At 39.8% G+C, this 24,856-nt stretch overlaps 1 protein-coding gene across 1 annotated transcript in view; it reads right to left on the bottom strand.

Annotated features, from left to right (window-relative positions):
* Positions 1–20,167, bottom strand: part of TFCP2L1 (transcription factor CP2 like 1) — a 41,181-nt gene extending 21,014 nt beyond the window's left edge. The window contains exons 1-2 of the mRNA XM_063288803.1: positions 20,019–20,167; positions 11,053–11,204 (exon numbers count right to left, since the gene is read on the bottom strand). Coding sequence (XP_063144873.1) covers positions 11,053–11,204; positions 20,019–20,080 — 214 coding nt within the window. The 5' untranslated portion in view covers positions 20,081–20,167. The remainder of the gene's footprint in view (positions 1–11,052; positions 11,205–20,018) is intronic.
* Between the last annotated feature and the right edge of the window lie 4,689 nt (positions 20,168–24,856).

The following is a 24,856-nucleotide window of genomic DNA, read 5'->3' as shown; positions in this document are numbered from 1 at the left end:
GAACACATCCATTTAGTTTTCATAGCCACCGGCACAGCAGCACATTAGTGGTATGCCAAAGTCTTCTTTTGGGATATCTTTCCAGTCCAGTGCATAGACCTGAATCCCTTACCAAATTCCTTACTAGATTTGCAATTGATTTTAATGTTGTACTGGCTGCTCTGTCTTGAATGCTAAAGTTGCTATCATCACTTAGAGTAGATCTTGTTAGCAACAACTGAAATTACATTATTGTAAAACTAGTAATGCATTTTAAATTAGGATAGCAGACAATGACTTTTAAGTGTGAAAAAGACGGTTTAATTTGTGCTACTGAAATACAATTCAGAGAAAATATGCTAAAGCCAGAAGCTAAACTGGTTTCTTATCTAAGACAAGATTGCATTGATGTTGTTTGTATGCATTGCTGATGCAACCCAATAATTAAGAGTATGGATACCTTTTTGTTAATATTTTGGCAGCTGGAGGCATTACATTCTTTCAGTAATAATTCATAGAGACCTGCTGAATATTTCATTTAGATAAACAAAAGCTAAAAATATGACATACAAATATGAAACAGAACTGAAGCAAAGGTATTACATGGGAATTTTATTTTAGCATAACACTGTCCACATAATTTTCCAATTTAGCACGCAGGTGAATGAAGGATTTAAATTCTGCAGCAATTAGCAGCCTGATGACAGACACTAACGGCATCTCATGCAATCATGTGTGGCCTTCAGCTATATATTTAAAACTTTCTGTGTTCAGGCAACACTTCCCATAGTAATCTGTCTGCCAGGGAAATATCATCACAGAAAACCAATGAATAGCAGAGGATTCCTGGTGATGCTGTAAGCTACAGCCTACATTAATCTTGCACAGCAAACTGGCCAAGCTTTCAGGCTAACCTGAACAATGAATAGCTAACCGTTATCCATCTGTCTGTCTATTTATCTTTCTATCTATCCATCCTCTCACGCCCTCCAGGAAAACTCATTAGTTTTACATCAGGGATATGAAATATGGTGCCTGCAGCTCTAATATACTGTACCCTCAAGTCCTCTCTTAATGCCCACTAGGCTTCCTATCTCACCTGTTTTAAAAACAACTTTTTATTTATTTTCTATCCTGCCTTTATTATTTTTATAAATAACTCAAGGTGGCGAACATGCCTAATACTCCTTCCTCCTCCTGTTTTCCCCACAACAACAACCCTGTGAGGTGAGTTGGGCTGGGAGAGAGTGACTGGCCCAAGGGGACATGCCAAGTGACATGCCTAAGGCGGGACTACTGTAGAACTCTCAGTCTCCTGGTTTCCAGCCTGTTGCCTTAACCACTAGACCAAACTGGCTCTTAATGTTAAATAGAAATCTGATATGCTGTAAAGTAGCATACCTCTAGCACTGCATTTATTTTTTAAAATGCCTTTAAAATGCTACAGAAACCTACAATGGGATGATAGACCTTGGGTACTAGCTCATCTAAAGAGGTGTGTTATAGTGGCCATGCCATCACATGCTCTCAAGATTCAAAATGCACCCCCTGATCAAAAAAGTTTACCTACCCCTCATTTTAAGTAATTCAATCCATCATTCATAATTCTATTATCCCATAACTTCTAGCAAAATCTGGAGAAACAGGGAGCACTCTGAGCATTAGAGTTTTACACGATAATGACCCTCCAATAGGCTGTTCCATGTGTGTTTGTTTTGCTTTTACATGTAAGTTGATCATTTCTATATAGTAATTGATTCATTCTTGGAAACAGACAGCTGGAGCTACCGCTGAGTGCATTCAGATAAACAGCTGACCACAGAAGTTAGACAGGCAATTTTATTTAGGCCCCTTCCCTTTTTAGCTAATACCTGAAAAGAGCTTAAATACAGGTAGTCCTCATTTAGCAACCACAGTTGGGCCCGGCAACTCAGTTGTTAAGCAAAGTGGTTGCTAAGTGAAACCACAATTTTGCATATGATCTTACTTCAGCTTTCCTTTGCTTTACAGACTTGAGAAGGTCATAGCAAGGATAGGTTATAAAGTTACTTTTTCATCACCATCGTAACTGTGAACGGTCACTAAATAAAGCGGTATCTAAATGAGAACTACCTGTATTTATAGTTCACCTTTTCTTACTACGTCATCACACAAGCTGAGCCAAGTGTGAAAGTTAATTCTTATACAATCAAAACAGCCTGATATTAGGCCATTACCGAAACAAGGACAAAATGGATACTGTATCACCTGTTCAAAAGAGAATCGCTTCTAGTCCTTTATGTAGAATGGATGGGAAAAAGGCACAAGGAACTGAATATTGATTGTAGTATAAATAGAGCTCACATTTGATACACTGCAATCACTGGACTTCTTTTGTAATGGGTCATAAGCTGGCCACAATAAATCTGCTTATCTGTGCTTTTGTGCCCCGGGAAATATATTCTTGCAATATTTTGTCTTGTCAGCTGAAAGAGGCCTGACACCAGGTCAAGACATTCCAGAGCAAAAGGCGTTTATACAGTACTACTAAGCAGGCTATGATATATATGCAGTGTGGTTCCACAATAATAAAAAAAAAGTAGTAAAATCAGCTAGGTTCACAATGTTCCTAGACTGTATTATATGAAGCAATTCCACCTGCCTTCAGAAGAATTTTTATGAGCCCTTTGCATCAAGTAACACCATTTTTGCCTGCAATTAAATGCCTCATAAATAAAACAGCAGTACATTTGAACACTTAGGGCAAAAGTGATTACTATCAATATAAAATACAAATAAAATGTTTGAAGGTTGTGTCATAACAACAATGACAAAAAAGGCAGCCTTTTTTCTTTCTTGTTTGGAGTCATCATGGCAAATGCCACTGCCAGGTATGACAGAACTTCAAGCTCCCTCATAAACCTGGAATTACTGGATTGGAAGAAAAATTGGCTTAATGAATGAGCCTCCAATCTTCCCCCACTTCCAATTTCCAAGGCTCAGAAGAAAACTAATGGCTGTTTTGCTAATGAGAGCATCTTGGATGCAGAGAGGCAATTTTTTTGTAATTATTTTTTGTCACCTTTTAGGATAAAGTCTTCCCAGGAAAAAGCTCCTTAAAATAATTAATTCCTATTATTTATAGGAAATAGAAAAAACCAATAGCCCTCCAAACTAAAATATGTGTTTCCCAAATCACTAAATTAGCCCTCCTATTTTGGTTAGCTGCTATTGTACCAACTACTACAGTATACCTGTTCACACATCACATTGAGTCCTGAATTGGTCTGAATTATAATATATTGAACCAACCAGAAACAAGGTAAAACAATAATAATGACATATTTTTGAATTTATGATCTGTTTTTTGACCCTTTTTTTAACCACTTTAATCTTACAGTAGACTATCTGGAGGCTTAGACAGGACATAAAAAGCTAGAAAACCACAAACTATGCATCTTTGTATAAGCATCATACCAAACCACAGTTGTAATCAATAAGCAAGTAATAAATTATGGTTTAAAACAAGGAATGACCCCATTAGCCAAACAAATTGCATCAAGGCTTAGTGCAAAGTATAAACCAAGTACCAGTTGAAGCAAACCAAGTGTTATGGTACAGCTTCAATAGTCAATAAATTATCAGTGGGTGTCAGATAGTATTTATGATTTCTTGTATTCCACAAAAGCTCTGTTTATGTCTTATGAAATCAGGAGTGTTCATTCTGTGGGACTGCACTTGATAATTAGCATACATATTCCAACATTGCTCTAGTGACATCTTTCTCCTGGAGAGGTTTGCATGTTGAGTTGCATGCCTACAGAAGAAAAGCCACCCTATGTCAAAAATGTATGCATGTTGGCTGCTGTATGAGCCTTATAATGCAACTATTCTTGAGGAAGCTCCTCTCCTCCAAAATGTCTGCAAGAGAGAAATGTCAGTGGAGAAATGTTGGTGAGGGGATGGGGGTTATTTCAATTTTGTTAACAGGTTGAATAGACCTAAAGCCTTCAAGCCAGGCAGTATTTCTAAAATTTTAAACCACAAATGAATTATTGACTAAAGGGTTTAATCAGTTAACTTTGAGAACAATTTGTGTGAATCTTTGGTTATTTCAGAATAGGAAACTAACCAGAATAGTTGATGTGATGATTGAAAGCTAACAACTGTTAGTCACCCCACTCTTTTTCCAGTTGAAGTTCTGGATACTTTCATGAACAGAACAACTTTCCCATCCTGGTGCCCTCCAGATCTCTTGGATGTCAGTTCCCTTGCCAATTTGTATAACTTGTAGGAAAGCCCTTCCCAGACAAAAATTGTGATTTCCATGAATCTACAAAGATCAGAACTAGCAGCATTGCTCATCTCCACAGAAGGAAAGTGAAAAATAACCAGTTCCGGGAGACTGAATTGACATACCTAAGCCATATCTATTTAATAAGGCATGGTTAATAATCAGCTGGATTCTCACATAACATTAAGAAAGAAAGCCTATTTTGCAGATTACAAAGGTTGGGTTCCTACATTCTACTCATGTCAAAGAACAAAACACAGTCCAGTGTGAATTCATTTAACAACCTACTGAAAATCTTGTTCACCTGCAGTTAAAATATATTGCATTATTGATGCCCAGCTGAGTAACAAACTAAGAACTCTTGATTATTTTAGTTGTTGTTTTTTTTCATTGACCTTCTCTGAGCAACACATATAGCATGAATACCATCAGAGAGGAAATTAGAAACTCCTCACTTTATTAAAAATCCCACTGATTTTTCACCCTTGATATTCAGTGCAATCCTACACACAGCTACTCAGAAATAGAAGAGAAATGGTTTCCCTTCAGATAATATAAATCTTTCATCTTTTGGAAATAGATTGACTGCTTTACAGCCAGAAGGTACATGACTGTAACTATAGCCTCCATTTTTCTGTGCAAACAGTGGGGAAAGTTTAATGTTTTAAGGAGCCTTCTCCTTGTAGAACTCTTTTTAATCTAAGGAGCTGTCCAACCTTGTATGAAAAGTTATATTATTTAATGATGATAATTTCCCTGCAATTTCTTTGAAAAGGCCATTTTAAGACAAACAGCATGTATCTTTAGAGAAATGACTAAACTATCTTGTATGCATTAAACCATGACAAAGAAATAACTGTTTGAGAGTTCAAAGGAACAAATGATCCTTTGAACTGAGATTTAAAGAGCACGTGTGTTGGTTGACCTTTCTAGTACTATATGGTAAAGTCTTTCTACTGTAAGGATGATTTGTGATTAGAACTTCTGGTTTCTTTTGATTACAGTGCAGGAGTTCATACAGACAGTACATTCAACAGCACAAAGTTATTACGAAACACATAAATAAAAAGCCTACAATTTTCTTAGAATTGTATAGATGTTACAAAGACAAATGCTGTCCAGAGGCTCAGATAAATCAACATGATACAAAAAGAGAAAGCAGAGAAAGAAGAAAGCAAGAACTGGGTGGGCAGTTCTGCCACTGATCGATATAATGTTAATTTGGCTTTTTATTTGCCATGATGATCTTCATGGGAGGAAAAGGTTCCAGTTTTCCAGAGGATTTCTACCCTGCAAGTCAAGAACAATTGGAGATTTTGGTTCTTCCTGGTAGGAGAAGAAAAAGGAAGCACTCTTGTTGACTCAGTCCTGGGTGATGGAAGAGGGCCAGGCTACTCCTTCTCTTACTGTGGATGTCCCCAGTCCCTTTATTGGAATTAGTTTTTAATCTTATGGCACTCGGATCCTTTTCAGAGTCCAAACTTCCCACTCTTCCTTTCCTTGTATTCAGAAGGGGTATCGCAGAGACAAGAAAAGGTCTAAGAAATGGTGAATAAAATCATAATTGGCATATTAATTTCTGGCTAGATATAACTGAACTTTGTTGCTAGTATGGATGGGAACATGGTTATCAGATTATTAATGTAGTGGAGAGAATGGACGATTTCTTCTCCAACTTTTTAATGTTAAGATTTAAGATATGCAGTGATGTCTGATCAGCACTAGGTTTAGTGCAAATGTAATAATGAACTGCTAGATTTTACTACTACAGGATGCATCTAGTACAGCTCTTTAGCTTTTATGCCTGAAAAAAGGATAATATGCCTTTTTATAATAGATCAACAGAACTCTGGGAGATATGAGATGGACTTTTTCCTCTGGGGCTTAATTTCCAACAATATTTGGGGAAAATGAGGAAACAGAATAAAGGACAATATTGGTCTTAATCCAGGAAAACACAGATTAAGTTACATTTTTATAATTTTCATAATGTCTAGTTGACCTTATATCCAAAGTCTTATTCTAGCACTACTAATATTGTTGGTAAATCCTGATGGCAGTTAGTTACTGCAGTGCTTACCTATGTTTCTGTTGGTTTTCATGATATAAGAGCTGTGTAAACATACAGTAATAATGGTACTAATACTTTTTTTGGACCCATAGTTATATCACATTGTATATTTCCAAAAACAATTCCAACTGCTGTTGTTAAGCAATTGATTTAAGTTGTAGAATAGAATATATTTCATCCATGCTAAATTGTGATTACAGGATTGACCCAGAGGTGACCAGTCTGAGTTTTTGTCCTGAGAATCAAATCAAAAAGAGTTCAGAACTAATCTTCGGAGTTCTTGTATAGCCCAGAGTGAGCTAGTATGAAAAAGCAATTCAAGTTGAAAGATTATGGCCCTTATCTGGAATTAAGGCCTATTGAATCCTATAGACTTAATTCTGAAAAGCAATGTAGAAGATTAAACTTTGAGTGTCTTGAATCCCTAAAGTTCTAACTGTTTGGATATCGCTACCAAAATTAACTTACTTTCACTAATCAGAAGTCTGATTGTATTTCAGTATAATTCAGTTAATGTTTATTCTACAATTGACATGGCTTGATATTACCAAGGACAAAAAGCAATATAAATAATATGCAGTTTTTTAAAAGCAGTAACAGATCATCTTAAAAACAGAATATTTTTATTTACAAATGACCTTTTTCCCCAAACAAGCTTACTGAAGCATTATCATCAACATTAATAAAAAAAGAACTGAAAATGAATATTTTGGTTCCATTAATTAATAAAACTGTTCCTTTCCACAGGAAATTTTGTCATTTCAAACAATGTAAATATGAATGAATACAACTCAACAGTTGCTCCTCACTCAGGAAAACTGGATAACTTTAAAGAATTTTTTTGTCTGCACTGAAAATCTTAGCCCAATTACACCGGTGAAGCAATCACTTGCTGACTTTACCAGGGAGAAGCATGGATACCGTTGCTCGGGAGAGGCTGCTTCTCCAGGGAATATAATCCTTTCTGTAACCCACTTGCTGATTTTGTCAGCCTATGCAGAGCTGGGCCTGATTAGTCCTTGGATAAGAGGACAGTATGGAACAGTAGTGTCCTGACAGTCAGAAATCACGCTGAGACGAGGAGTAGGTCTCTAGTGTTTATTACTGCTACATTAAACAGAATCCTAACAAACTGAAGAAGCGTGGGAAAAACCCAGACAGATAAACCCCGAAAGTTAAGGCGGGTCTGATCTGTGTCTCTTTGAATGGCTGCTTAATTCCTCAGTACTACGCATGCGTTTTCCCCCCTGGATAGAGGCCCCCTCCTGCTCGCCATCAGTACTCATGACAAGTAGAGCTTTAGGCTCAACTGGGTTGTAGAAAGTCTTCCCAGGAGAAAGAAATGGCAACTATTTCCATACCTTTGCTAAGAAAACTACATGGACATGTCCATGAAATCATCAGGAGTCAAGATTTCCTTGGAAATGTCTTCTTTATCCCTGTAACACCCAAACAAGACTCCTTCCCTGACCAGTTCCTTGTGGTAGGGGACCTACCTCTCCTCACTTCATCTCCATCCAGTTATAGTCTTCCCTTTTTTTTTTCCCCTTCCCTTCCCAGTGCAGTGATCCCTTCCACCCATCTCTAATCTGTTTTTCTTCTTTTTTTGCTATTTCTAGTGAAAGCAGGAAGGGGAAAATATGTTTCTGTGTTCTACTACAGAGAAAATGATTGGTATTGATGTTATAAATGGAATATCTTATTTTATATTTTGTCAACCTTAGGTGACTTGACAAATCTTAGCAGAGTTTGACCAGCCTAGTAGTTGGATGGGAGATCAACATAAGGGAAGTTGAAAAATCACCCCAGAACAAAACAATGGCAGACCACTCCCATTTTGTTGCCAAGAAAACTATATAGTACTACATGGATATGTCTTAGAAATCGTTAGAAGTTGTACTCAACTCAGAGATTTTACCCTACAGGCAATTAATTTTAATCAATTGTTATTAATTCAGTTGTTAGCGCTGTCCTTTCCCTGAAAACATAAAATGCGGATACATATATCCAAACACAAGTGTGAAATATCCCCACATTTATTAGGGAAAGAGAGACCTCCAGGAATGGTTTCAAGTGAGTAAGTAAGCAAGTAAAGATTATTGTTATAACTACAGGTCATAACATAGGAATGCAATAAAATACAATAAAATATAATAACAATAAAATAGTGAAATTATAAAATAAAATAAAGTTTCAAGTAGATTTAGAAATGCTAGGTTGACATAGTAGGAAAGCTGGATTTTGTCTTGTTGTATGATTTGGGAGAGTTACTCTTCCTGTGGGGGTATTGTCTTACTCTGACAACACTGCAAATAAAGTTGACAACTGAGAAAAGTGCATGACCCTGAAGATATCCTCCCTCAGCATACTATTTACCCATCACAGGAGTAGCTTTGTGTGTTAAGCACAGGAGACCTAGATGACAGGAAGGAATGAAGTTCCTATGGCTACTCCATGTTGTGGTGCTTGTTCATGCAAATAATTGCCTAACTGGTATCTTCAGTGATGAATTACCAAAAAAAAAAAACCTGTGAATATAAAGCCTGAGTTTTCTTGGAATTCTTTTGAAAATCTTAGTTCCTTATTTTTGAAATATGGAAAATATCTATTTATTTTGCTTAAGTAAAGATCAGGGATTTCATTTTTTTTCCCACAAAATGGGTGAACCATTTAACATCATTTTTTTAAAAAAAGTAAAAACATTAAGATTTCCTTAAACAACAGTACAATTAATATTATGTAATTAGAATATGATTCTGCTTCTCAGTTGACAGTGTTGAATATTATTTGAACATCATATGAAATCCATATAGAGATTATTCTGGCACTGGGAATAGTTATTCTGAGACTCTGCATATAATGGATTTGGTAGAACTTCTCCCTGATGCTATCAGTGAATATCATGCTCTGGCCACAGCAATTCTTCTGTAGTACAAGCCATTCCGGGTGCAGGAGATTTCCACAATGGCTATTGTGGCTATCAGCCTTTCCAATTTTTCTTCCTCTACTACAAGGAACAGCTTTCTATGATCCTTCGTAATGCATACTGTAGATGTTTCTAAAAATGGTTTCAGACCACATGCTGCAATGCATTTGCAAGAAGGCAAAGAAGAGAACAGGATATGTGTCTCATCAATATTTAAGATATCCAGTATGTCCCCTCTGCTATGCCAGTCTGGTGAGGCACACAAAGTGCTCCCACTTCCAAGATTTTGTCTATATCACTCTAGAAAAAAAAAGATGCAAAACTTCAAGTTTTAGAGTGTCTCAAAGAACATGAATGGGAGCCATGGTTTATTTGAGTTTCCTGTTATTCTTATCTTGAATGATGTTCAAAGCCAGTAAGGACAGTTATTGGAAAATGGCACAATTCAAGAAAAAAAAACTTGATTACATCACTGGTGATTAATTCTTCGAAAAGCATTCAAGTATGTAGAAACAGCAGGGTTCCTTTTCAGCCAGAAGACTTTAATGCAGCTGTTTACTATTTCATAAAAACCTTATATCAGCAATCCATAGTTAAAAGGAACTTTTGATTTTGTGGAGACAGTTCCCATATTATTTAAAGTTACTCTAGAATTAGGTTCACACATTACTGTAGGCCAATGTTTGCTCAACTATGCTTTATTGAATAAACTACAACTGGCTGGATTTGGATAGCATGCTGATTGGGCTCACTTCATATTAAACTGTAATGTACAGGGTTATGCAATAGCTGGAATTTAAAGAGAAAAGGGTGATTTGGAGCATGTGAAGCTGCATACTTAGCCCTTGTTAGCAACTCCTCAAACCCAAGATGACTTTTCCCAGGTCTAGGCAGCCACACAATTCCATGAAAGGATGCAGCTGTTTCAAAGGGTTGTTGAGAAGTACTATATGCTCCAAAGCATCTTTCTCCCTTGAAATCCAAAACATAGCCCAAATAATGTGGGGTGTTTGGTTTAGCATGTTGAATAAAACACAACTGACTGGATTCATGCAACAAGCTATCAACAACATGCAAGTTCAACTTAACAACTGTGTGCTGTATGAATGTACTTTTTCCACAAACTAGTCACTATCCAAGTCTCAATATTCACTGCTGTATTCCATGATTTCTCTAAGAAGCCCAGAATTATACACAACATTCCCCAACCCCCAAAACAAATGTCCTCCAGATGTGTTGGCCTACAACTCTCAGTATTCCTGGCCAAATTGGTGGCTATGCTGGATGGAAATTCTGAGGATACTAATCCTAAACTTCTAGAGGGAACTTGCTGGGAAAGACTAGTGTATACTACCCAGCATTTTGTAGCAGAATCTCTATATTACATGGTGTATAATCTGTATTTTCCTATTGTACCTTGCTTCCTAGATTCAGTAACTATATAATATTGTCTTAAGCAGAAACAAAGCAAAATCTATAATCTCTCACCATTCAGTAATGTCCTTGTTTCCTACCTTAATAGAACTAATGTTAAATGAGTACAACATTGCAAATGGCAATCATAATATTTTTCATTAGTCAAATATACCTCTAACACAAAGGTAGTGAGAATATAGTCTTCCTAAATAAATATAATTCTACTCCACTCTGGCACATTTCAGACACAGTACATTAAATGATTATGGTCCCCCAGCCATGCACTAAGAGCCTTCAGACCAAATTAGGGCCTGCTATGTTTAGTCTTGAAACCATCAAAGATCAAGTCAAGCAATCAGAGTCCATTCAGTTTTGTGTTGGTCCTACCTTGGTTGAGATAAGTCAGAGTCTCTTCATGAAGCTTTATGGCAGGAGATGTAGCTGCACAGAGCACATATTGAAATGGAGGAAGTTTTGCTTCATTCTCAGGGGAAAGCTGAGGCTCTTCTTGTTTAAAGAATGGCAGTGAAAGCACATCACTGAAAAGGTAAAATAAAAACTTAGTTAGCAATGGGTTGCTTTTTTATAACACAGTTACAATGGAGTTAAAGGCAGAATCCTCTGAACCCATACTCCATGAGCATTTTTTCTGTGGTAACATTCATTTTGTTTTAATAAGCTAACCTGTCAAAAAAGCAAAAGAGACATCAATTCAATACATTTCAGTACTACCAAATTTGTATGACGGAAGTTGGCAGAATAAACTCAATATGATATACAAAGAAAAGGATACAGAAATATATGCTGTGATAATACTGTTTTTCAAGCAATCTTATTTACTGCAGCATTATATATTCTGTCACATTCATAGACACAGACTGAATTACTTTCTAAAGAAAGAGCCATGTTAGTCTCTTGTAGCAAAAGCGGCAGGCAGCTGTGTGGCACAATAAAGTTTAAGAAGTTTGTTATTGCATAAGCTTTTATGGACTCCAGTCCACTTCATTAGATGCATGGATCTAGTGTTGAGTAAGGGGTGGGGGAGAAACAGAAAGATAATGTGTATATGCATACCCAAACTATTGATGGAGAGAAGGGGAGGGAGCAATATAAAAAGAATCATGAAATACATAATGACTTTTTTTGGCCATCAACAAAATATCATTTAAATATTACATAAGGCCCATTCAGATGGTGGGGTGTTTGTTTGTTTGTTTGTTTGTTTGTTTGTTTGACTCCTAGCAACTCCCTGGACCAGTCCCTGCAATTTTCTTGGCAAGGTTTTCAGAAGTAGTTGCCATTGCCTCCTTCCCAGGGCTGAGAGAGAGGGACTGGCCCAAGGTCACCCAGCTGGCTTCATGCCTAAGGTGGGACTAATGCTCATGGTCTCCCAGTTTCTAGCCTGGTGCTTTAACCACTACACCAAACTGGCCCCTTCAGTTATTACAAGTAGTAAACTCACCAGTATCCTCTGTAAAGTCATACTTTTTATTTCAAGAATATAATCCTGAATTCTCCTACTATTGCCAATCTCATTACTACAAGGGTCAGTTAGCAGTTTGGAAAACTTAATGAAAATCTATCCACAAAGCACGGAGGAAGAAGAGAACTAAAGCATTCTAGCTAGATTTTGTTTTAAAGTTATCTTTATGAGAAAGGTGTTATGACAAAAATGCAGATCATGTTAGAAAATAGTTTTCATAAAATAAAGGACTTCTGGTAAGTAGGAGGCAGATTTTCCCAAACATACTTTAATCTATTGAATTGTTCTTGATAAGGCAAGGCACTCCCAAACTACTTCCACATTACAACCTTCTTATACCTAACCACTCCCATCAAGAACTAGGAAACTTCTTCTCTCAGTCTATCCTCCCAGAAACCACAATTCCTAGAAATTATTCCCAGGCTCAGAACAGCTATTCTCCAACTCCAAGTGATTCAGTCATCACCCCCTTCATAAAAAAACCAGGTACAAAGATGTGTGTGCATGTGTGAATAGACTGCAGAAATGAATCTCATATTCAATTAACGATACCTGATAACAGATATACATATAGCTTGGTGACTGCAGGAGAAATCTATCACCTGCTCACACTCTGGTGAATTCCAGAAAAGTTGGAACTGAAGTCTAGCTCATCTTCTGATGACTTCCTTGATTGTTCATGTAGTTTTCTCAGCAGTAGTACAGAAATGATGTGCCATGGCTTTCTTCCAGGGAGTTTTTTCACGCCAGTGAAGTGAGTTGGGCTGAAAGAGAGTGACTGGCCCAAGGTCACCCAGCTGGCTTTCATGCCTAAGGCGGGACTAGAACTCTCAGTCTCCCTGTTTTATAGTATTAACACTAATTATGCTGCATCCATAGTTGGTTCTAGTCTAAGGCACTTCCCTTTTCAAAATGAACAAAGCATAAATTGTACCTTTTTCTAAGCAGAAGCTATCAAAGTTTACTTCTCACTTTCTAATAAGTCAAATTCACTTAACTTACCAGGCTTTATTTTTGCTTTTGACTCTAAATATTCGAGAGATGCAATATTAGGTTGACTGTCTTCCACACATATTTTTGTGCATATGAAAAAAATGCATTTTTAGATGCACCACATCTATAGTTATCAAGGCAATCCATAAACATCAACTGAAAATTAGGGCAAGAAGATGTTTGTGCCTACACAGATTAATAATTCACTTTTTTACCAGCAGGAAGATAAAAAAAAACCTTCTGAATCCATTAAACATATCTGTTTGATAATAAACATGATAAAAGTTCTTAACTGAAAGAAAATTCCATTTCATTTTTATGGAGAACTAAGCTAAAGGGCATGTGAACTGCAATGTTAAACATGAAAATGCAGATAGTTTTGCTGGTAACTGTGACAATATCCTGACAATATTATTTCTCTATTTTATTATATTTTTGCTGAAATAATTGTTTCAAAGATAGCAAAGAAATACATTTTAAACACAATACAGAATTTAGGTTAGCAAGAACCTAAAACCAGCAAAACATGTTCTAAGTGTTCTAGTTGGATAACCTATCATAATGGTTGAATAAGTATACTGAGAAGACCTTACTTCAAATCTTATTTTAAGGATGGCCACCATTTCATCTTCAGGGCTCCTATATAGAGCCTTTACACTGCCCGAACATAGAGAGTTACCCTAATGACAACTGGCAATGCATAAAAGCACTGGATATTAATAGTCTTATAAAAGGAGTGGTTGTTATGAGCGCACTTAATCCTTTACTAAGTCAAAGAACCAGGGTGAAGAAGTGGCTAAATGAGTTTTCACCAATCTGGTGCCCTCCAGATGTATTGGGTCTTGTGGTTTGGATGTTGTCTGATTTACTAGAACTTACACATATTAAAACAGTAATAAAATACAATTTCCAATAGACTTGTAGCCTATGTATATTTTCTTACAAGAAAATCTGCACTCAAGTGCAGAGCAGATTGGAGGATAAAGAGGATTTGAGATCTACTTAGGCTAGAAAAATGTTGTACTTTGGCACTCCAAGTTGCACAAAAGCATGTTCTCTTTTTTGAAAACATAAACAAGTGTTAATTTTTGAGCAGTCTGCTTCTGCCTTCAAGAAAGTAGTAGAAGACATTTCCTTATAATCTACCTGCAAGTGCATTGGAAAATTATTACCATGCCTTTAATAGGTTTCCACCCATCTTTACGAACCTCAGAGCTAAATTGAGACTGTTGTTCCAAGGGTTGGAAAGCTTTCCAGATGGAGGGGCCTCTTTTTCTCCTGCCCCCCACAGCCATTTTATATAGCATGTTTCCATTTCTTTTATGAAGATCCCTTACAGTAAAGAATTGTTTTTGAAAGATTTAGATTTATAGGCTTGACCCATCCCAGGGGCTGGGCTGGTAGCAAAAGTACACAATGTGAAATTACATAGTTCTCCCTCCCAGAAGACTTGCTATTTGCAGTATTACAAAGCCAGGTGAAAAAAAAGAAGACAGAAAAAAATTAAAAGAACACAAGCCCCACCCCCTTCCAGAATGAACACACTCAAATCCTTACATTTCAGTTCTGCCCAGAAGCCTAAAACTACTGTAGGTAGGAGTCTCCACATGATCAGGTTATCTCCCTCATACTCCAGTTCCCAGGCACCCATCCATTTTACCTGATTCTGATTGATGAGAATTACGCATGGTTCAATCCCAGTGGGAAAATGCTAGTTTTAAAACATCCAGTGAATTTAAGGATGTAGATGAACAATGGGAGGATAAATCTCCCTCATTTAAATTGAATGTTCAGCTTCATGTTCACGAATCCATCCAACTACACTATCTTCTTGATCAGAAAAGTTAATATCAAAGGATTAGGAAGGGAGAAAGTTTAATTATAGTGCTGGCAATATTATTTAGGTGGTAGAAATAGAGGAAATAAATGTAATAATGCAGCATTTAATTTTAGTATGCTACTGATTTGAACAAGGACTAATAATCCAGGCTAGAGAACATTTCTTTGAAAAAACAGAATAACATGCACTAGATATACACTGGTAACTAAATGAAGAATTCTCACTCTCCAGGTTCACTGCTTCCATAGCTAGCACACAAGACATAGTACAAATATTTTAGAATCAGAAGAACAAAAAAACCCAGCATATCTTCATTCATATAATGCTGCGTATCATTGGCAAAATATTGCATAATTTATTTTTTAAAAAACTTTCCCATTTCTTTAAGCATTAATTTTAAAGTAGCCCATCTAAGAAATCCAGTCCCCCCACCCTCCATTTCTTCTGGTTTCTTTTTAGAGTCAAAACTTGAAAAACTTAAGAATTTTCTCTCCCCATTTCCCTTTTCTTCTTTTCTTCTCCAGAATGTTAATGTAAGGACTAAGAATGTAATTCTGTGCACATCTATTCAAAAGTAAACACTTGGGACTGGATTCACACATTCTGCAAGGCCATTATGTAGTCTGTTTAGTTTCGCTCAGTGCTGTGTAAACCCAACCACTGTGGCTTATTCGAGACAGCGGGGCTGTGGCGTTAGCTAGAGACACTTATTCTGTACTAGGACTTGCTGTAAACTAAGGCAACATCAGATTCCTGTGAATTTAAGATGCAGATTAAAATAAACTATATTGTCTTTCTGAAGGAAATATGTGACTGACCATAAATAATACAGATAAGCCTTCTCTACACCAGTGGCCCTTTTATAAACTTACGGTAACAGCAGGCTGGACGGTATGAAAATGGTAAAGAGACAAAAATGCAAAATATTGTTACATTTAATTCTACCAGCATCATTAAAAAGACTGACTCAGTGTCAAAGGACTCATTGTCCTTTGCGCAAACAGATTTAAAAACAGCATAAGCGGTACCTAGAAAATCACATGTGGAACTTGACTGCACAAAGAGCATCAGCTTCCACCAAGCCTGCTTGAAATTCAGCTTGATGGCGAGACAACTGCCTTACACAACTTGCTCATCCACGGTTAAATGAATGAATAAATTCATTTGATTTTCTGGGTTTGCACAAGATACTACAGCATAAACATCACATGGCCTGGGTCCACACAACATGTTGACTAAACGTGATTAGCCTGTGTGTCCTGTGGACCCAACTGGTCTGCATACTTTTTTTAAAAATGTTTTTTTATCCCACCTTTATTATTTTTATAAATAACTCAAGGTGAGGAACATAACCTAATACTTCTTCCCCCTGCTATTTTCCCCACAACAACAACCCTGTAAGGTGGGTTGGACTGAGAGAGAGCAACTGGCCCAAAGTCACCCAGCCTGCTTGCATGAAATGTAGGTAGGTAGGTAGGTAGGTATGACAACTCCCTGACTTTTCAACCAGCAGGATGTGCTGCTGGCTGGGGAATCTGTGAATTGTGGTGTACCCCGTGTGGAGGACAACAAGTGGGGGAAAGTTGTCCTGGTTGATAAGGTTTAAGAAGACTGGCTCCTGCTCTAGACAAATTCTCACGTGCTTCAACTAGAGTCCACAAGGTCCTGTGCAGCAGGTCTCAGGTTTCACTTAAGCATATATTCTAATCTCTTGTAAAGTTTCCTTCAAGTCACGTTTGGCTCCTGGTGACTTCGTGGACAGGAGCATGAGGTTTTCTTGGTGTGTCACTGACTTTCTCTGGGTTGTTTTCTTTTCTAATTAGCCTACTTACTGGTATTCCCTGCAAGTCTCTCATCCAAGTAGTAAACTAAGCTCCAAGCTTGGAGCAGATTGGCTAGGTGCTGCCACCTTCTGAGACACACTCTAATCCTCAGATAATGTAATTAAAACGTCTAAGCAAGACTTTAGTGAGTGGCTTCTCAGGACAAACTAAGTCAGGTACCATGACTGAATTAACACAGAAACAAAAACTGAATCAAACAGACTGTAGGATTTGTGAATCTGTATTTACTCAACCAGTTTTGCTTTTCTTACCTCAGTTCTATCCAACCTGATGAAGAGTTCTGTGAAGTCTGAAAAGTGGTTTATTATGGCATTTTAATTAGCTTTAAAAAAGGTTTTGCCAAACAGTAGATTTTTAAACAGCATGCACAATTATACATTTTTTTAAAAAACTTATTCCCTAACCACATATATAAAATCATATTAAAACAAACAAAGTGCCCTTCCACTTATGGCTTGCTGCTTAAAGGACTCAGTTGAAGACCTTCAGTCTGTTCCTGCACTGTTCACTGTCTTTTTTGCTTAAAGACACTTAAGTAAAACATGACTAATGTAGAAATAAAGCAGGAAAAATCTGGATTCATCAAGTCCAGTAAGTAAAGTGAATTACAAGAGCTACTCATCATTCACAGGCAGGGTTGGAGGGAGAAGGGGCAAGGTTGAGGTCACACATCCAAAAAACCATTAGTCTTTTAAATCTGCAAGATCTTTGCAAATGCTTGGTATTTCTGAAAGAACACTTTGTGTCTTCCAAATTTGTTCATTAAATGGATTAACTTCAGGCAACCTCATCTGAGCATCTTTACTCAGTATAGCCAATAGCTTTTCTTTTTTAATCCTCTACATCTAGTTGAGGAGGGCTGGTTTGGGGAATATGTCTGTTTTTCCTGCAACAGACTAAGTCTTGCAGCATCTTTTATTATATAGAAGTTTTGTTGACTACAGCCTAGTTATCAAAGGGATTCCATGTGTCTGAGGGAACAGACCTAATCCCAGAAACATTTATGCCATAATAATTTGGACAGTTTTCTTAGTGTTTATAATTGGTTATTATTTTTTCTGTTTTTAAAATGTCACAAGAACTTTTGTTGCTTAGAGAGCAATGTGTCTATAGACATTCCAGAGAGATGGCTGAAGCAAGGATGATTCCAGGGACAGAATGGTATGGAGAGGTTTCATGAATGATGTTGTGTAATGTTGATTCAGTTACATTTCCTTTCTTTTCTCTTATCTCCTGCTTTCCTTTCCTTTCAACTTCTTGCCCTTTTTTTCCTGTGCTCTGAATAACACTGCATACTCTAGAAAGGACTAGCATGATGAGGATGTACGTACATAGTTGCATAAGGAATTGCAGGAAAACCAAAGTCTTTTTGAACCTGAGAAACTGAGACAGACCATATGGCTACAATTCTTGCCTAATTTTTAAATATTTCTGTTCCTAACCCCTGCTATTGGCACCACATCTCTGACTAAGGATTTCAAGAAATTGAAAGCTCCTTTGGGTTCATTTCTTATTGGGTTCTAATAAAGGTATGGTGGACTAAAATCCCTACCATTGTAGGTATGTATAGAAGTTTTAGAGACGTATATGGAGAGCCAGTTTGGGGTAGTGGTGAAGGCACCAGGCTAGAAAGCAGGAGATGGTGAGTTCTAGTCCTGCCTTAGGCACAAAGCCAGCTGGGTGACCCTGGGCCAGTCACTCCCTCTCAGCCCCAGGAAGCAGGCAAGAGCAAACCACTTCTGAAAAACTTTGCCAAGAAAACTGCAGGGACTAGTCCAGGAGTCAAACACTGACTGGAAGGCATACACAGACAAAAAAAAAGACTACAGGGTAGTGAAAGGGTATACCTGCCAACTTAGGACAGTATTTAGTGGAAGTATTTATTCTTTAGTAAATGTATTAATCTTTTAACAAGATTGTATATTGCAATGTTTTAACATTGACTGCAATATTGATCCTCCCACAACAGGCACTGATGGGGAAAAAAGTATGAGATAGGCAACTGCTTGCAACTGAAATACCATAACTGACAGACACAATGGGGGAACCACGCGATGGGGGAACCAGACGATGCCAGACTGCTGGTTACTTAATCCAAATTAAATTGTGTACTATCCTCCCATGCTCAGACACCACTAAAGACCAGTTCCCCTAGTCACACATCTTTTAACTAATATGATTAGTCTGATCTGAAATAGTTAACCCATACTCTGATATGAAATAGGAGCTGTAATTGGCAGGGCTTTTGTATAATTTTCCCTTCTTCAAAAATTCATCACATATCCACTACGGGGATGGTCATGAGGTATCCCAACCCATTCCACTTACTCAGGGAACACGCAGCAGTTCACAGAATGTGTAACAAGGCTAGATACATCCCTCTCCCAGTTCATAGAGCAACCGCGACGCAAACGGGCTCCCAGGACGGAATCAACCACTTCAGACATTCTGTAACATCCCCAAATAAAGACACATAAGCAGAGTTCATGTACAAATCTGATCTTTCATTCATACTATTCTCGGGAAACGGGTCTGGTCCTTTTTAACTAACATATCTGCATACACCTTCCACAGAACCAGACCCTCAATTTATATTTTATCTTTCCGTTCTTTTGTTGTTTCCACACTGTTCCTTTTATGATGTAAGGTCTTTTAGAGCCGAGAGGAGTTTACGTCGCCAATGCAGCCAATACCTCGAAAAGCGTTCCGGACCGAGAGCGCGGTTCAGACCACCTCGGGTAGTCCCCGAGGCTCCGGGCAGGTTCGTCCTTCCTAAATCTGCGCTCCCCGCTCTTCCTTCCTCAGCACGCCGACAGCTTCCCACCGGCGCCTCTAACAAAAAGCTCGGGAATCACTCCTTCTAAGGATGACATCTGAATACACGCGTTGGTTCGCGCTGTTAGATCCCCTCAGCTAACTCTATGCCCCTCGCTTCAGAAACCTTCCCCAAAACACCCCAAGCCCAACTCGAAGCGCCGCCTCAAAGCCGCGCCGCCTCACAAAACTAGCGGATGGTGGTTTCTCCGCAGCAGTCACTTTCGCTAGTACTGACAACTTGCTGCGGCGCCGATTGACTAGCTCCCCCCGCCGCGCGCTTTTTTTTCTTCCCCCTTTTCCTTCCCCTTGGACCACGGACATCCCTCGTCCTTTCTCCGCCCGCCCGCGGCTGCTTGTCTTTGCCGGGCTCACTCACCGCAAGTAGCTGCCCGTAGAATGCTGGTTGTAATGCTCCGGCTGCGTGTGCCAAAACAGCATCTTGCTCTTCGCTCGCCAGCAACCCCGACCCCAAGCCAAATCCCTCCGCCGGGCTGGCTGCGACTCGAGGGGCTCAGTCAGTAGCGAGGCAGCGACGGCAGCAGGCACTCGACGGCCGGAGCCTCTCGGCGCGCTTTTATTGGTCAGCCGCGTGAGCCGCTGGGCGGCCGCTCCCAGCGCTGAGGTCAGGCGCGAGTTCCTTGGCTTTCCCGGTTTTTTCCTCCGCCCCGCCGCGACTGGGGCGCCGGTCCCTTGGTTGTCGCCCGCGGCACAGGTGGAAAAGCTGAGGAGGAGCCACCGAAGCGGATTGGAGAGGCGAGACGAGCGCTTCGCAGAAATAGAGCAAGAGGCGGGTGCCTCTTCCGGGAATACCTCCCCCTCCGTTGGTGCCCCAGTTGCAGGCCATTACATTCAGTCTCCTATAAGATGGTGCGAGAAGCCTTACGGCTCCGAGTCCCTCAGATGACACTTTGCAGCCTTCCCAAAGTGGAGCCGAGGGAGGGACAGTTTCTGTGAGGGGTTGTGGAGGGGTGGCTGGGATTAGCTCTGACCCCTGCAGGAGAAGGTCTCTGTCCAAATACCTAATGTGGAGTAAGATTAGCCTGCGTTGAAAACTGTCCTCTGGGGGCTTTTCTCTTTCGCGGGGGTGGGGGAGGACATCTTTCTGAGTTAGACAGGGGTAAGGTTTATGCCAGGTTAATTCCGATCTGAAGGGAGTTATAGGGTTTGTTCATCTATGGAGCTGTACCATTGGTTTTTTGAGATTTTTTTTTATCCCGCCTTTATTATTTTTATTTATATAAATAACTCAAGGTGGGGAACATACCTCATACTCCTTCCTGCTCCTATTTTCCCCACAAAACAACCCTATGAGGTGAGTTGGGCTAAGAGAGAGCGACTGGCCCAAGGTCACCCAGCCGGCTGTCATGCCTAAGGTGGGACTAGAACTCTTGGTTTCTAGTCTGGTGCCTTAACCACTGGCTCTCTACAACACACAGTGTAAGGACTGTAACAGCCACTACATAGGTCAGACAGGCAGAAGACTCGCAGAGCGCATCCACGAACACCAACTAGCAGTCAGAAGACACAATGAAAACTCCTTAATTTCACAACACATGGACAGACTCAACCATCGATGCAACTGGGAAACTGTGAGCATCCTAGACCAAGGTAAGTCCAGAAATGCTAGGGAATTCCTGGAAGCTTGACACTCAGACACATCAGCCATCAATACAGCCAGACGTTTGTGAGGAACAGACATTATACATTTCTATAATGACTCCTCTATAGCATATTGGGAGGGGTGAGATTGAACTGAGAAGTTGGTTCTACTGATAGATGCATTCTGATTCCCCCAAATCAGCTCACATTATCCGAAGCTGGCAAGACTAATGGTGCATTGTTGAACTTATAGTACAAAACATATGGACGGTAGCAGTGCTAACTTCCACAGCAGTTGCTAGCTTGAACTTGCATTCTCAAAGCATTTGCACAGATGGCAAAGAGGATTCTCTGCCTTTCTTCTGTGATACAAATGTAAAACCTGCTGGAATATACATTTTCCTATAGTGGTGGAGGATATCTTTTTCTGGGGTAGCTTTTCTGACTGACTCTGGTAGGCAGGGTTATAATTTCTAGATACAGCTGTGAGAGGATAGATCCACTGCCCCAATGATAATCCTTTCTCTTTCTGGGTGGTAAGGTGCTGCTGGCTGTGCAACTCCTTTTGTACTTTTTAAAGGCCTTTATGGCAAGCAACAAGATTAATGAGTTTCTCCAGGGGCATATCAGAGGATTTTCCCATCAGGTAGGGTCACCTTTTCTTGGGGAGGGTGACACTTGGAGGTGATAGAACCCAGTTCTGGTAGCTTCATGACCATGGCTCTGCCTCTGATTTGATGCACCCCAAGTACTGCACCAACATTTTGCTGCTAGGTCCACCAGGAAATCCTAGCTGACATCTCTCCACCAGTGACTGTGGACTTTCTGATCAGGGCCACAACTAGGGTCTGTGCCACCACCACCCCCAGCACTCATTTTGGCACACACACCCCAGCGCAGCACCCGGGGCACATGCCCTGCTCCCCCCCCCCCGTTGCGGCCCTGTTTCTGATCTTTCTAAGGGGGAGACAGTCAATTGTTCCCAGCAAGGAGCAATGTGCATCTTCATAATCTACTTTCCTGAGAAGACAGAACTGCTGGAATTTAGCTGTTCCATCTGCTAGAGAGTGTTTGCATATGTAGCACAAGAAACACCCTTTTTCTTCATGTTATCTGGTTGCCTTGCCAGATTGCAAATGGGAACAGCTAAGAGGAGCCAGACCAAGCCCAATTCATCACATGCACATCTAGTGCCATGTATTTCCAATGTCAGTAACTCTTGAGGGCTCTGCTTCATCCCATGTTCTGAAAAAAAGGTGAAGATTTTGCTCCATCCGTCCATCCTTCTCGCCCACCCCACCCCACCCCACCCCACCCCACCCCTCCCCAGCAAAGCAACCATTTGTATGGCTGTTATATTTCTGATTCTCCTGCATAAGTTGCAGACAATTTGGGGCACCAAAGGGACAGCGCCTAATGTCATCTGTGAAACCCCAACTACATCCAGGGGCTCCAGATGTTGTAGTTCCCTCAGAATTTGCTTCCATTCTGCCCCTTTGCAGGGGCTTTTGATATAAGCCTACATTCAGAGTGCATCACCCCAAGAAAGTGAAAAGGAGGCAGTGTTTTATTTTTGCCAGATAGCACTGGATTCTTTTAAAATTCTCCTGGCTGACTTTCCAATAGGCCCTTTAGTCAGGGAAGCTATAATAAATATGAATAGGGATGGTACCCATAACCACCTGGAGGACAGATGCAACAAAATTATTCTATGTAGACTAAATAAAGCTGTGACACTACTCATTTGGGCAGGATGTACCACGTCAGTTCTTACTAGATTATGCACAGTTTAATTAATTAATTAATTAATTTTCTATCCCGCCTTTATTATTTTTATAAATAACTCAAGGTGGCGAACATACCTAATACTCCTTCCTGCTCCTATTTTCCCCACAAAACAACCCTGTGAGGTGACTTGGGCTGAGAGAGAGTGCCTGGCCCAAGGTCACCCAGCCAGCTTTAAGGCCTAAAGTGGGACTAGAACTCCCAATCTCCTGGATTATAGCCCGTTGCCTTAACCACTAGACCAAACTGGCAGCTACTACAATCCGAACGTTAAGAGATCTGTGAAGTGTGTCAGAAGTCAGGAAATTAATCAAGATTAAGGTCTTTATAGCAGACATTAGCCTTGGCAGTATCTATTTCTCAGCCAGTCTGGTAAAATTGCTGGCTAAAGAACTGGAATGTCAATTCCAATGAAGTGCTAACTAAAACTAAAAAATAAGAAAAATGCACTTCTTGATTTATTTATTTGTAAAACTTATCTAACTTCCTGAAATCAGCCAGATGCTGGATGCCCAGCTGAAATGAAGCATTAAAAACAAGATACAAATCAAAAATTAAATCATGATTAAAATACAAAGCTGAAAGTTATTAACATTAAGCAGTGGTGTCATAATATATCAATCCCCAAAGGCCCTCCAGAAGAGTCATGTTTTTACCAGCTTCAGGAAGGCCATAGGAGTAGGGGGCCTTATGTTCTTCAAGGCACAAGCTGTTCCAGAGGAAGGGGTCTGCTGAAGAGAACACTCACTGTTGCTCCCCGGCACCCACATACCTACCTCCTAGTAGGCAAGACCCTCAGTAAGTACTCCCTGGTTATCCAGATAGGACAGGCAAAAACTGTTGGGAAAAGACAGTTTCTAAGATACCCAGGCCCTGAGCCATATAGGGCTTTACAGGTAGTGACCAGCACATTGAACTGTATTTGGAAACCTACTAGTAGCCAGCGCAGCTTGTGCAGCAAAGGTGTAATGTAGCAGTTCCAAGACCAGCAACTAAGCACACATGCTGCTGCTTTCTGGACCAGCTGAAGTTTCCAGGTGGTCTTCAAAGGCAGCCCCATGTACAGCAAGTTACAATAATCTAACTGAGAGATGACAAGGACAGGATTGATCATCTTCAGTCACTCTTGATGCTCTTGAATGCCAAGTTTATCTGTAATAAAATCAGCTATGACCACTATTTAATCATGGGTGAAAGGATGGACATCACATATTTTAAAAATCATCTGCCAGAAGAGGGAGGGTCCCCATCGTGGAGATCTATCTAGCCAAATTTTGTGTTTTGCATTAGTCCCAACCCCAGAGCAGGGGAGGTGGTGTAACAGTTGTTTACCAGGAGAACCTGTGAGGAGCACTGTTCCACAGATGGCCAGATGTGAGGCCTTGTACATGACTCTAGACCAAAAGGAAAAGCTACAGGTGTTGCTATTGTACTGTCCTTCCAGCTGCACAGCAGCATTTCTCACCAAGCTGCTCAATCTCACAGGGGTGGTTGTAGATTTGTCCAGACAGTTAGTGATTTCAGCCTTCTCTCCATGGGATCAGAGGCAACTTGGGAACTCAAAGCTGCCATGACAATCATGGGCTTGTCCCAGGTCATCACTGGCACCTGGCCACATTCTAGATCTGATATTCACCTCAAAGCAGATGTTCCATGGTTCTGAGGGACTCTTCCATCAGTCCATTGTCATGGACATACCACTTCCTTGTGATGATGGGACTGAATAGGGGCACCAACCTCTGCAGGGAGGAGGGGCCTATCTCCATCCATTATTGCATCTGCAGAATGCTGGCCTGCTACACTGTTTTAAGTATCCCAGACTCTTTGGGG

The sequence above is a fragment of the Candoia aspera genome, chromosome 1 (assembly GCF_035149785.1).
Source record: "Candoia aspera isolate rCanAsp1 chromosome 1, rCanAsp1.hap2, whole genome shotgun sequence".
Taxonomy (NCBI): Eukaryota; Metazoa; Chordata; class Lepidosauria; order Squamata; family Boidae; genus Candoia; species Candoia aspera.
Note: the sequence above shows the minus strand (reverse complement) of the source record. Positions and strands in the feature narration are given on the sequence as shown.